At 51.8% G+C, this 12844-nt stretch overlaps 2 protein-coding genes across 2 annotated transcripts; both read right to left on the bottom strand.

Annotated features, from left to right (window-relative positions):
• Positions 1-1025: 1025 nt before the first annotated feature.
• Positions 1026-6725, bottom strand: LOC135810476 (uncharacterized). Its single transcript, XM_065323966.1, has one exon. It carries the CDS (start codon positions 6723-6725, stop codon positions 1026-1028), a length of 5700 nt encoding a protein of 1899 aa, XP_065180038.1.
• Positions 6726-10113: 3388 nt separating this feature from the next.
• On the bottom strand, positions 10114-12609 carry LOC135810475 (uncharacterized protein K02A2.6-like). The gene has a single exon (XM_065323965.1). It carries the CDS (start codon positions 12607-12609, stop codon positions 10114-10116), a length of 2496 nt encoding a protein of 831 aa, XP_065180037.1.
• Positions 12610-12844: the final 235 nt, after the last annotated feature.

Here is a 12844-nt window from a genome sequence, read left to right as displayed (position 1 = left end):
ATTTGCCTCGTGTATCTCGATGATGTGATTGTGTTTGCAAAGACTTTTGACGAACATTTAGAGCGGCTCGAGGCGGTGTTTGAACGGCTATTGGACGCAGGGTTGCGTCTAAAACCATCCAAATGCTTCTTGCTGCGTACGAGGGTGGATTTTCTGGGCCATGTGGTCTCGGAAGAGGGTGTGAGCACTGATGAGGCAAAGACTCACCGCGTGGCTACGTGGGAGCACCCTACGAATGTAGCGGAAATTCAGGCATTTTTGGGGTTCTGTGGCTACTATCGAAGGTTCGTACCGAACTTCTCGGATGTTGCTAAACCCCTCACTCAGTTGACTAAACAAGGCCATGCGTTCGTATGGACCGAGGAGTGTGAAGAGGCATTTGCTACGTTGAAGAGTCGGTTGACTTCTTCACCAACCCTGGCATACCCACAATATGGACCTGATGCCCCGAGGTTCATTCTGGATGTTGACGCCAGTGGTACGGGATTTGTGCACACGCCAGACAGTTTCTTGGGATCGGGAGAGCTTGATTTGACTGAATTTGACTGACACTGCACAAGAGGTAAAATTATTGTTCTTGCTGTGAACTGAAAGAAGACGACGACTAAAGCGCAAGGCGCTTGCGCAGAGCAAAAAAGCAGGAAAAAACATGGAGGAAGTCGCCAAGAGGCGAGTGAGTCAGTAGAAATAATAAACACGCGGCCCCGCTTCGGTGTGGGAACGCGGAAACAAACCGGGGTAGAGAACACAAACTATGACGTGTACTGCAAATAATCTCATGACGTTGAACATCATGTCAACGTCGTGACACTCCCCCGCAAGAGATGCAGAGAAAAGGAGATAATTCGTAACAAAGTAACGTGGAAACAAAACACAATAAGTGCATATATTACGCAAGGGTGAAAGAGAGTAGACCGTCACACACAGAGAGAGAGAGAGAGAGAGAGAGAGAGAGAGAGAGAGAGAGAGAGAGAGAGAGAAAGAGAGAGTTCAGATGTGAACTACCAACTGTCTAGCTGATTCAACTAAACAAGTTCGCTGCCAATTAATTGGCGAAGCGTCTGACGTTGCTTCTTAGCGGCAGCACGTTGTGGACGACTGGGTGGAGCAACAGCTGCTGGAACTGGCAGATCGGCTTGGCCAGTGGTGTGTGTGTCCGGAGCGGTGCTGTTGTTGTTAGCCTCGGAGTTAGCAGCAGGACAGATAGGGTACAGGAGAGACAGGGGTCGTTTGAGCTCTGTCTTCTCTGCAGTGATGACGGTTGCGGAACGTATCTCCATGTCCTTGCTTGTATGGAGAGCGACAATGCGACCAAGTCGCCATGAGCCACGGGGCATGTCATCCCTTATTAGTACAACATCGTCAACGGCTGGCTGTTCTGAAGCGGTAACGCGTGCCTGTCGGAGCTTCCGAGTGTGACTGTTGCGGAGATCAGCCAAGTAGTCGTCTCGCCAGACACGCCAGAACTGGTCCAATGTTCGTTGACCCTTCTTCCAGACAGAGAGAAGATTCTGAGCTGCAGTCGGAACTTCGATGTGGTCCGGATCGCCGTCATCAGCAGTGGGTTGCACGCCACCAGTAGTTGCGGACAGGCACAGAAAATGACTTGGGGTGAGTATCTCCTGCAAGTCATTGTCCACGTACACCAGTGGACGCGAGTTGACGACTGCTGACACTTCCATGAGAATGGTAGTCAGTTGCGACACAGTGAGGAGCGCGCGGCCAACGACCTTCTTCAGGCTTCGTTTGACTGTTCCAACGAGACGCTCGTAGAAACCACCCATCCAAGGTGAGATCGGTGGGTTATAGTGCCACTTCACACCAGTCCTCGACATGTACGACAGGACATCATCACTCGTTGCCATTTCTTCAAAGGCCACATCCAGAACAGACTTAGCTAGGATGAATTGTGGCGCGTTGTCAGACACTACCTCTTCAGGGCAACCACGCAACGACACGAACCTGCGGAACGCTAGCAGGAATTCCTCTGTGGTCATGTCTGCCACCAGTTCTAGATGGACAGCTCTAGTTGCCATACATGTCACTAGGAGGACCCATACCTTCTTGGTACTTGGCTGGTGCTTGACGAGCAGAGGACCGAAGTAATCTAGTCCCACATGGGTGAACGGGATAGATCTTGTTGCGCGGGCAGATGGAAGCGGGGCCATATCTGGGGTGCGGTATGGACCACCGTGGTGCTTCCGGCAAGTCAGGCACTTAGTGATGAATGACTTCACTGTTGCACGCCCTCGTGGTAACCAGTACTCGTAACGCAGTCTTGATAGCGTGTGTGCAACGCCGCCATGCATCGTCATCAGGTGACAATCGTTGATGATGAGCTGGGTGATGGGATGCGTTTGGGGAATCAGTACTGGATACTTTGCTTGATAGCAAAGTTCGGCGTTCTCCAAGCGTCCTCTGCATCTGATGAGGCGGTTCTCATCGAGGAAGAGCCGCAGCTTGTCCTTCGGGCTGTGCTTCTTACAATTTTCGACAGCACTGACGTCTGACAGATTCTGTTGTGCATGGTGTAGCCACATGATTTTGGCTACCTTGACCTCTGAGTTACAACTAGAATCCACCCCGAAGGACTTGCCGCCTTGTGGTCTCAACCTGGAGAGAAACCGCAAACACAGAGCAGAAACACGCACTAAGGCACTGAAAGACGAAAACCTGGCACAATCAATACCAAATGGTGGTTCATCACATGTTTTTTTTTGTTCGTGATGCGCATCAGGCTTTTTTTTCATTTCGTGTGCAAGCTCAGTGTCTGGACCGGTGGACTCTGTTGGGTGTGATACAGGTGCAGGTATCTCCGAAGTGCTTGAAGGACCCTCCCCAGCGGCAACGTTGACATGGTGATCAAGTGCTGGCTCGGCGTGATGGTCAGCAGTGGCAAGGAAGTGTGGACCGTGCCACCATAGCGAGCTGGCTTGAAGGGAAGGAACAGAGACACCGCGTGAAGGCAAGTCGGCGGGATTGTCGGCAGAGCGGACATAGCGATAGGCAACATCGGGAACCGCACGAATGGCATCAATACGGTTGTTGACGAAGACAGGTAGTTTGTCAGAAGAGGCCAGCCAATGGAGAACTGTGGTGGAGTCTGACCATAGAAAGGTAGAGGAGAAAGTGAGCGGAAGTTCCCGACGGACGAATTGGATCAGACGAACACCGAGAAGCGCGGCCATTAATTCCAGACGTGGAATGGTAGGTGAAGCAACAGGTGCAACACGGGACTTGCTGATTAGAAGGTTCGACGTGTGTTGATCGTCAAACGTAGTAGTAAGGTAAGCAACGGCACCGTAAGCCAGCCCAGATGCGTCGCTGAAGACGTGGAGAGAAAACCGAGCGTCGCTGGCACGTGGTGCACTGATGAATCGTGGACATTTCGTTGATGCAGCAAGTTCAAGTTGAGCCGCAATATCACACCATCTACAAATGATGTCTTGTGGAAGGTCGTCGTCCCAGCCGACGTTCAGCTTCCAAAGATCCTGAAGCAGAATCTTCGCACCAACAAGAACAGGAGACTGGAGACCAAGGGGGTCAAAGAATTGGGCAGTATGTCGAAGGATACTCCGCTTCGTTGTGGCCGACTTGGATACGGCACTGACAGGTGCAATATGTAGAGTATCATGTTCTGTATCCCACAGCATACCGAGGCACTTGTGGATAGTACCCTTGGCTCGGTCTGGTTCTGGAATGCTGCTAAGAAACTCTGCAGAATTACTAGACCACTCGCGAACATTCATAGACGCAACACTGAAGAGGCGCTTCGTGGCATCATAGATAGCAATCGCCTCCGTCCCAGAGTTGGCACCAAGGAACAGGTTGTCAACGTAAATATTGCGAGACACTAGGTCGGAATCTGTTGTATCAGCAGCGCTAAGATGATGCTGAATAGTGGCAGCCAAGAGATATGGACTGCTGACAACGCCAAACGGAACACGACAGAAACGAAGTTGTCGTATGTTGTCTGGAGTAGCTGAGCTGGATGCATCGTGCAGCCATAGGAAGCGGGTCACGTCACGATCATGTGAGTGCAGACCAATCTGCAGAAAGGCCTTTTCTACGTCTCCACTTATGGCTACCGGAGAAAGACGAAAACGAAGAAGAATACCGCAAAGGTCTGGAACAAGATTGGGGCCAGCGTGCAAGCAGTCGTTGAGACTGGCGAGTTTTTCGGAACATTTTGCGGACGCATCATACACTACCCTCAGCTTCGTGGTAGTAGCAGTAGGTTTGAGTACTGAATGGTGTGGAAGGTAGTGAATCTGGTTGGTTGTAAAACCACGAGGAACATCTTCTATCATGCCCCTGTCAAGCTGGTCTTGAATCACGGTATCGTACTGGTCAAGAAGTTCCGGATGGGCTTCGAGGCGACGCACTTGTGCCTTCAGGCGACCGAAAGCCAGACCGTAGTTTGTCGGAAGAGGAGGATGTGAGTCCCTCCAGGGCCAACTCACCGCGTACCGACCCTCGGCAAAGGAGATGGAGTTGGCGAAGCGCTCGCCCACAAGATCTTGCGACGACGTATCGTCAAAAGTACCCAAGCTCTCTGTCGACCAGAACTTACGGAGGTCGAATTCAGGGTCCGTGTCTGTTTGATGAGCAAGACATGACTGCGCCTCTGTGGTGGCAGGCACAGGCAGACTGCCGGTACAGATAAAACCAAGAACGGAGTCGAGCAAGACCAGACCACCGCTTAGTTCGGTGCGGTCCTTGCCGATAATATCATAATAGTGATCGAGACCAATCAAGACGTCTACGACCATGGGCTCTGCGCTGCTGGAGAGCGGTTCTGCAAGTGGCAGAGACTGTAGAAGAGGAAAAGAAGAAGCAAGTGGACATCGCGCAATTGGAGCGGTTATGTTCGGAAGTACACTGGCCTGAATCGCACGAGTGGACCCATCCTTACACTGCATGGTCAAACTCACCTTGGCGTACACGGTACTTTTTCTTTTGTTGTTCCCAAATGTAGCCAAGGAGAGTGTTTCATTTCCGATTGTGGGCAAATCGAGCTGATCTCGATAAGCTTGCGTGATGTATGTCTTGGTGGAGCCGGTATCAAAGAGAATACGGCCATTGATCGGCTTCAGCTTGGAGGAGAGAAACGGTGCCACAGCAGTTTGCATCATGATCTGGTGATCGGCGTTTGCGACCGTGCTCGTGGCAGGCTTGGGTTTGAAGGACTGAGCATTCGGGCTCATAGTGGAAGCTTGCCTCTGAGTGGATGCGGCAGTGAATTTATCTGGACACAAGCTGCTGTGGTGTGCAGGATTGTGGCAATAGAAACACCGCCGTTTGCTAGAGCAATCGTGCACGGAGTGGCCTGATCGCAAACACTTGAAACACCTTTGTTTAGCTACGCTCTTCCTCGCTTCTACTGTAGTGTACTTATTGCATTCGTCAGAGAAATGTGCCTCCGAACTGCAAAAAACACACACTCTCTTGGGCTTCGCTTTTGAAGTAGCTGAAGCTGAGGCAACAAGAGATTGACCGGACGCACTGGCAGATGGTGATTCGTGCGATTTTTTCGGTGGCTGGCTGAGGCGATCTGCTGCTTCATTCGCTATTATGAAGTTGGCTACTGCAGCGCGCAAGTCCGAAACGGTCCAGGATTGTGGCCCCTTTTTTAATTCCAAAGCCGCTAGCGTGGTGCGTGGCAATTTGTTCGTAATCATTGACACAAACACCGCCTGATTAACATTCTCACCAAGCGCTGTGAGGCTTCGCAAGTGCACCTCCAACGCATCGTGCAACCTACGCAAAGATGGAGTAGCGTTGGACGCAGGCGGTAAGTCCATGATTGCCGTGTAGTGTGCATTGACGCGAAGCTGATCATTCCCGAAACGTTTGCGGAGAATGTCAAGCGCGGTTGTGTAGTTGGTATCTGATATGGGCAAGCCAGCTATGGCATCCCGAGCCAAACCCGTTACGTGATCTCTTAGGTACGACAGTTTCTGGACACCCGACAACCCTTGATTCGCATCAATAGACGCAACAAACATATCGTGAAACTCAGCCCATTTCAGGAAATCACCAGAAAATGTTGGTATTTCAAATTTGGGCAAATTGACTGAACTTGTGGGAGCTGGTTGTGGTTGAGGTGATGATGCTTGCATGTGTTGTACGACTAGTTGGTGTTGTTTGATTAGATCCTCTTGCGACTGTAATACTTGCTGGTGTTGACTATGTGTAATAGACTGCGTACGAACAAGATCTCCTATTGACTGTTGGATGCTGGACAAATCAACCATACTAGTTTCTTGTTTGATACCCGCACTGCCCGTACTCTTGGTGCTACTTGGTGAGCTAGTACTAGTAGTAGCAGCTTCTGGACGGTTCGTCTGGGCTCTGTACTGCGGAGATCGCTTGCATTCAACAATTGACCCTCTGATGCGTACCGAATACGCAACCACATCGCAGATCTCCGTTTGCAGAGCCTCATCTGAACCCTCCAGAGTCTCCGAGTCCAAAACACTGGCCAATGCATCACACGCCTCATCATATGCGTACAATTCTTCAACAATACAATCCACAAGTGTACTTAGCTTTTTTGGATCCGAGTCCACGTGTTCTGGCGACAACTCGTCGGCCCTTTGACCTCCTTCCTTCGATAAAAGGAGTTCGGCCTCTTTGACGAGTTCGTCGATGGATCCTTGCAGCTGCGCGATCTTGGCCCGGCGCATGATCTGCGTGCCGGTCGTCACTGCTCTCTTCGGCATGTTAGCTCGACGACCCAAATCGGGCAAGCTGCTTACAAATTATTTGAGTCGAGTCTATCTTTCTCAAGATTGGAATGGTACGCACGGCTCGTTTCGAGCTCCGGTGCGGTTCATGTCCCGGGTTTCGGCACCACTTTGTGCACACGCCAGACAGTTTCTTGGGATCGGGAGAGCTTGATTTGACTGAATTTGACTGACACTGCACAAGAGGTAAAATTATTGTTCTTGCTGTGAACTGAAAGAAGACGACGACTAAAGCGCAAGGCGCTTGCGCAGAGCAAAAAAGCAGGAAAAAACATGGAGGAAGTCGCCAAGAGGCGAGTGAGTCAGTAGAAATAATAAACACGCGGCCCCGCTTCGGTGTGGGAACGCGGAAACAAACCGGGGTAGAGAACACAAACTATGACGTGTACTGCAAATAATCTCATGACGTTGAACATCATGTCAACGTCGTGACAGGATTGGGTGCTGTTTTGTCACAGCAAGATGAGAAGGGGGTCGAACGACCGATTGCCTTTTCTAGTCGATTGACATCTGCATCGGAACGCAGGTACGCTTCTACCAAAAGCGAATTGCTGGGTGTAGTTTGGGCGTTTAATCACTTCAGGTGTTACCTGCTCGGCAAGCGCTTCTTGGTCCGCTCGGATCACAAGGCATTGCAGCATTTGGACAACTTCAAAGAACCAGCGCCGATTGTCGCTAGGTGGTTGGAGTTCCTCAGTCAATTCGAGTATGATCTGCAATATCGAAAGGGCAAGGCTCATTCGAACGCAGATGGCTTGTCCAGACAGAAGACCAAACCTGTGATGAATGTTACAGAGGTGGCTCCTACCGTTCCTGGACCCTTGGTTCAGCGAAGGGACTGGACATATGGGACCTGGGCGATTGCCCAACAAGCTGATCCGGCCTCAGACAGCTTTTTGAGTGGCTAATGGATGACGGCGAGTCGGCTGACTTGACCGGAATCAGTCCGACTTTGAGGAAGTACTGGCGGGGACGCCAGCATCTTTCTGTAAAGGGCGGAGTGATTGGAAGGGAATGGGTTGAGCCTGAGATTTCAGCGCCGAACCGTTTTCAGATTTTGATCCCAGTTGATCTGCGGACCGAAATTCTGAAGGAATATCACGATTTCCTTGGTCATGTGGGTATGAAGCGGACGATTGCCCAGCTTCGCACTCGGTTCTATTGGCATGGAATGAGTCGTGACGTTGAAGATTGGATCGGCACGTGCACGTCATGTTGTCGACGCTCCCGACCGGTTGGTCGAGGACAAGGGGCACCCTTACAGGTGTCCTGGGCGGGGTATCCCTTCGAACGTGTGGCTATGGATTTGACTCCAGGACTGCCTGAGACTTCAGGTGGAAATCGTCACATTTTGGTCGTTGTGGACTACTTCACGAAGTGGGTAGAGGCGTATCCGTTGAAACGGATGGATGCAGCGACTGTTGCATCGGTATTTGTGAGCGAATTCGTGTCCAGATTTGGAGCACCGGATAGCTTGCATACGGATCAAGGTGCAAACTTTGATTCGAAACTGTTCAAGAACGTTTGCGGCTTGCTTGGTATCAAGAAAACGCGGACAACAGCTTACCATCCGTCGGGTGACGGATTGGTAGAGAGGTTTAACCAGACGTTAGAGCGATTGCTCTCACACTATGTTCAGAGAGACCAGCGTGACTGGGATGTCCAATTACCCGCAGCATTAATGGCGTATCGGGCTACCACCCAAGCCAGCACAGGGTACACGCCGGCGTATCTCCTCTTCGGCAGAGAGTTCTGTCTCCCGCAAGATGTTGCGTATGGTTTACCGCCAGCTGAACAGTTGGATGAACCTACGTATGTGCGTCAATTGCGGTCCCGTTTGGCGGATGTGCACACGATTGTGAGGCACAAGCTCGGTGCAGTGCATCGACATCAGGCGCATCTCTATGATCATAGGGCTGTGTCGGTGGAATTCGTGGAAGGAAGTCTGGTATGGCTCTTGGTACCCGCTGTTCCGGTTGGAACCAGCACCAAGTTGGCGAAATTATGGAAGGGACCGTTCAAGGTTTTGAACTGGTTGTCTGATGTTGTGTACCGCATCCGTGATATGGGATCAGACTCGACTACATGCCAAGTTGTGCACGTGAACCGCTTGAAGAAGTGTCGTGTACGCCCAACACATATCGCTACGGTTGTACGCGAGGAAGCGTCGAATTCATCTCCGACAAGGAACCCGATCAGAACTGCGCCACCACAACCGAGCTCCTACACGCCTGATACCACAGACTTGTTGTATGCGGAAAGAGCAGGTGGCCGTGACAAGCAGTTTGGAGGAGCAGAGCTACTTCCCATTGATGCTGCAGTAGCACCGGCTGATGTCAACCGTCCAGTTCAAGGAGTACCGTTGCCTCCCGCTAACGCTGCAGTAGCACCGGCTGGTGTCAACCGTCCAGTTCGAAGAAGGAGACCACCCCAACGACTGGAGTACGGCTAAGGATTGCGGGACGCAATCTCCCAGAAGGCCGGGGAGATGTCATATCGGCCTCGGCAGCTGACGGGTTCTCCCGGGCTGTACGACAAACTTCCCCGGGTTGTACGACGAACTAACTACATGTACTCTGCCGGTACTAGTTTACATGTTGGGTGAACGTGTTCCCCTCATGAGCGCGCGTTTGTACGGCAGATGTCTTTTGTATCTACTTGTCACTTTTATCAATGCATGGGCCGCGGGATGTTGTATCTGCTAACTGTCTTATCGTATACGCTGGCTGTTTAGTTAATTCATAAATAATACGCATTTCTCCTTGTCGTCTCCCATTGGTCAATTCTGCATAGCAACAAGCTCTCTATGGTCTGATTGGTTGGTTTTTCCCGCCTTTGCTACGCCTTTGTCTAACTCGATCCTTTTTGTTCTCGATATAACTCCTGCTGCTTCTGATCAAAAGTACCAACCTTCCTTCGACCTTCACTCTTGAATCGAGCTGGAATCATAGTGACTCTCAACCTTATTCGAATGACCAAGGTGAGCGTGTGTGGCTGAATGGATACTTGGATCAACTATATTGGTTGATGACCTGGTGGGGTTACTACGGCAATGCGAATGTATATGTTGTAGTCTTGAGATCGGTATTGTGTATGTCCGGCATGACACAACCAGGATCCATAATGTACACAGTACGGGAATGCATATGGGTAACCGATCCCGGAACGGATCGGGTACAACAACGGAACCACATCTCCCTTTTTATGTTCGAAGAGAGAGAGGTTACAGAGGTAACAGCTCGAAGAATATTTAGTCATATACATACAGAGGAGATAAGGTAGAGACAGACAAATACTACATGCAGTTCACGATCATCAGTGTCAGCGACTGGAGTGATCATAGCATGAGTAATGACTATTGCGTTTACAGGTCGAGTCTGTTCAGCGGCCGGGATGGACGTGCTGATCGGCGCAAGGTAGGCTGGAACTCGACATCAGCGGATGCAGATGTAGTGACATTCAACTGCGGTGTTGGTGTTGGTTGCACATCAGGTAGCAACTTGACGTGGCGACGGTTGCGGCGGTACTCGGACAGGTTGTCAGTCGTGACAATATAGGATCTGTCGAAGACGCAGTCTGCAATCACGGCTTCGGAAGCGAGATCTTGCACCCAGACTCGGTAGCCTTGGGTCAATGGTGGCAGAAACTGTGCTCGGTGTGACGAGTCGTACGTCTCACTCTGTCTGTCTTTCTGCCTCACCTCGAACTTCCTTAGCTTGGCAAGATCAGGCCAACTTGGAGCGAGGGATTCCGCTGTACATGGGAGGTGTGTGCGTAGACGACGACCAAACAGGAGCTCGGCTGGCGAGTAGCCATTTGCGAGGGGTGTTGACCTGTAACTGAGTAGGGCATCGTTGAGGCTGTTGTTGGTCTTCAGGAGACGCTTGAATGTTCGAACCGCTCGCTCAGCTTCACCGTTGCTCTGTGGGTAGTGCGGGCTACTGGTACGATGGGTGAGCTGCATTTGGGCTGTGAATGCGGCGAATTCAGCACTTGCGAACTGTGGACCGTTGTCCGACACAAGAGCTTGAGGGATGCCATGGATGGCGAACAGCTCGTGGAGTTCCTTGATGACGGCTCCAGAGGTAGTCTTCCGTAGCGGGATGGCGTGAATGTACCTGGAGAAGTAGTCAACAGCAATGAGGTACTCCTGACCGTCATGTTGGCAGAGGTCGACTCCTATTCTCTCCCATGGCAAAGAGGGAAACGCAGTTGGAGACAGAGGCTCTGGCGGCTGAAAACGATGCTTGGTGTAGGTCAGACAGTTCTGCACGCATTCTGAAATGGCACGTGTGATACTTGGCCACCAGACGGAGGACTTCGCACGGGCCAGGCACTTGGTTATGCCTTGGTGACCGTCATGCAAAGTGGCAAGTGTAGCGCTGCGCTCGGATGACGGGACTACGATCCGAAATCCGTGGTACAGCAGACCGTCATGAACTGAGAGTGAGCCACGTTCGTTGCAATATGCTTCCAGGTCTGCGTTGATCTTGGTCGGCCAGCCATGGAGGGTATGCTGGATTACTTGTTGCAGGACTGGATCGTCAGCAGTGGCTGTAACGAGAGCGTGTTGCTTGGTAGGACTGCATAGAGACGACAGGACAGCGGCGATGGTGGCTTCCGAGTCACTGTGTAGGTCGGACTCGGTTGCTGGCGTGTCAGGAAGAGGAGCTCTGGACAGCGTGTCGGCGAGAACCATGTTCTTGCCAGGCACGTACTCCGCCTGTACATCATAGCGCATGAGTCTGATCAGTAGACGTTGGCAGCGTAGAGGTACTCGGTCGAGGTCACGCGTGTTCATTAGTGGGACCAGCGGCTTGTGGTCCGTCTGAATGGTAAATCGGGGCGCTCCGTAGAGGTATTGATGGAAGTGTTCACATCCCCAGACCGAGGCGAGGAGCTCTTTCTTGATCTGGGCATACCGTTTCTCTGCTGCTGTCATGGTGCGTGAGGCGTACGCTACCGGCTTCCACTCATTGTCGTGGAACTGTAGCAGTGCAGCACCCAATCCATAGCTGCTCGCATCAGCCGTGACGATGGTCGGTGCAGACAGGTCGTAGTACGCGAGACACGGGGCTGAGGCAGCTAGGCGTTTGAGCTCTGTGAAAGCTAGCTCATGTGCTTTGGTCCATTGCCACGTCGCGTCGCACCGGAGTAGCTCGCGCAGTGGGGCGAATACGGTCGACAATGACGGCAGAAACTTGGAGAGGTACATGAAGAGTCCGAGTGCACGACGGAGCTCTTCCACATCAGCTGGTGCTGCGAGGCGCTCAATGGCATCCAGCTTAACTGGGTCAGGGTGGACACCCTTGTCGCTGATCCGATGGCCCAGGTACTTTAGGGACGTGCATCTGAGCTTAGACTTGTTCGGATTCAGTGTCAGACCGGCATCACGGAGTCGGTTCTCGACGGCGAGCAGAGCAGCATCATGCTCAGCCATCGATGAAGCATAGATGATGATGTCGTCTATGAACACTGCTACGTTGGGAATATCGCTGAGTAGACCTTGTAGCCGGCGCTGGAATATCTCAGGCGCGCTCGTTATGCCGAAGGGAAGGCGCTCGAACTTGAAGCGGCCATAGGGAGTGATAAACGTCGTCAGCAACGACGCTTCCTCGGAGAGTGGGATCTGCCAGAAACCAGACGTGGTGTCCAGCGTAGAGAATGCGGTAGAACCGTTGAGTTGTGCGAGCGTGTCGTCCACGGTCGGTAACGGGTAGTGCTCTCTCTTGACGCTGGCATTCAGGCGCTTGAGGTCTACGCATACACGCACGTTGCCGTTCGGCTTGAGGACCGACACGAGGGGTGAACACCAGTCGGTCGGCTGCTCGACTTTTGTGATGACACCTGCTTTTTCCATACGCTCCAGCTCGGTACGAACCTTGAGGCGGATGTGTATTGGAATGCGTCGAGTATTTACACAGTTTTATGGTTTGCAGTCCGGCTTCAACTCAATCTCGACTGGCTTGCCTAGCATGCATCCGATTTTCGGCTGGGCATCTGAAGAGCCAACATGAAGACGTTGTACTAGACCCATCAGTTCAGATGTCTGCCTGCTCAGCAAGTTGACACCACCAGTGGCAATGACCAGGATA

The sequence above is a fragment of the Sycon ciliatum genome, chromosome 2, assembly GCF_964019385.1.
Source record: "Sycon ciliatum chromosome 2, ocSycCili1.1, whole genome shotgun sequence".
Classification (NCBI taxonomy): domain Eukaryota; kingdom Metazoa; phylum Porifera; class Calcarea; order Leucosolenida; family Sycettidae; genus Sycon; species Sycon ciliatum.
Note: the sequence above shows the minus strand (reverse complement) of the source record. Positions and strands in the feature narration are given on the sequence as shown.

What these genes read in the sequence shown, in the direction of transcription:
- LOC135810476 (XM_065323966.1), bottom strand. Translation starts at nt 6,725, where the DNA reads ATGCCGAAGAGAGCAGTGACGACCGGCACGCAGATCATGCGCCGGGCC.
- LOC135810475 (XM_065323965.1), bottom strand. Translation starts at nt 12,609, where the DNA reads ATGGAAAAAGCAGGTGTCATCACAAAAGTCGAGCAGCCGACCGACTGG.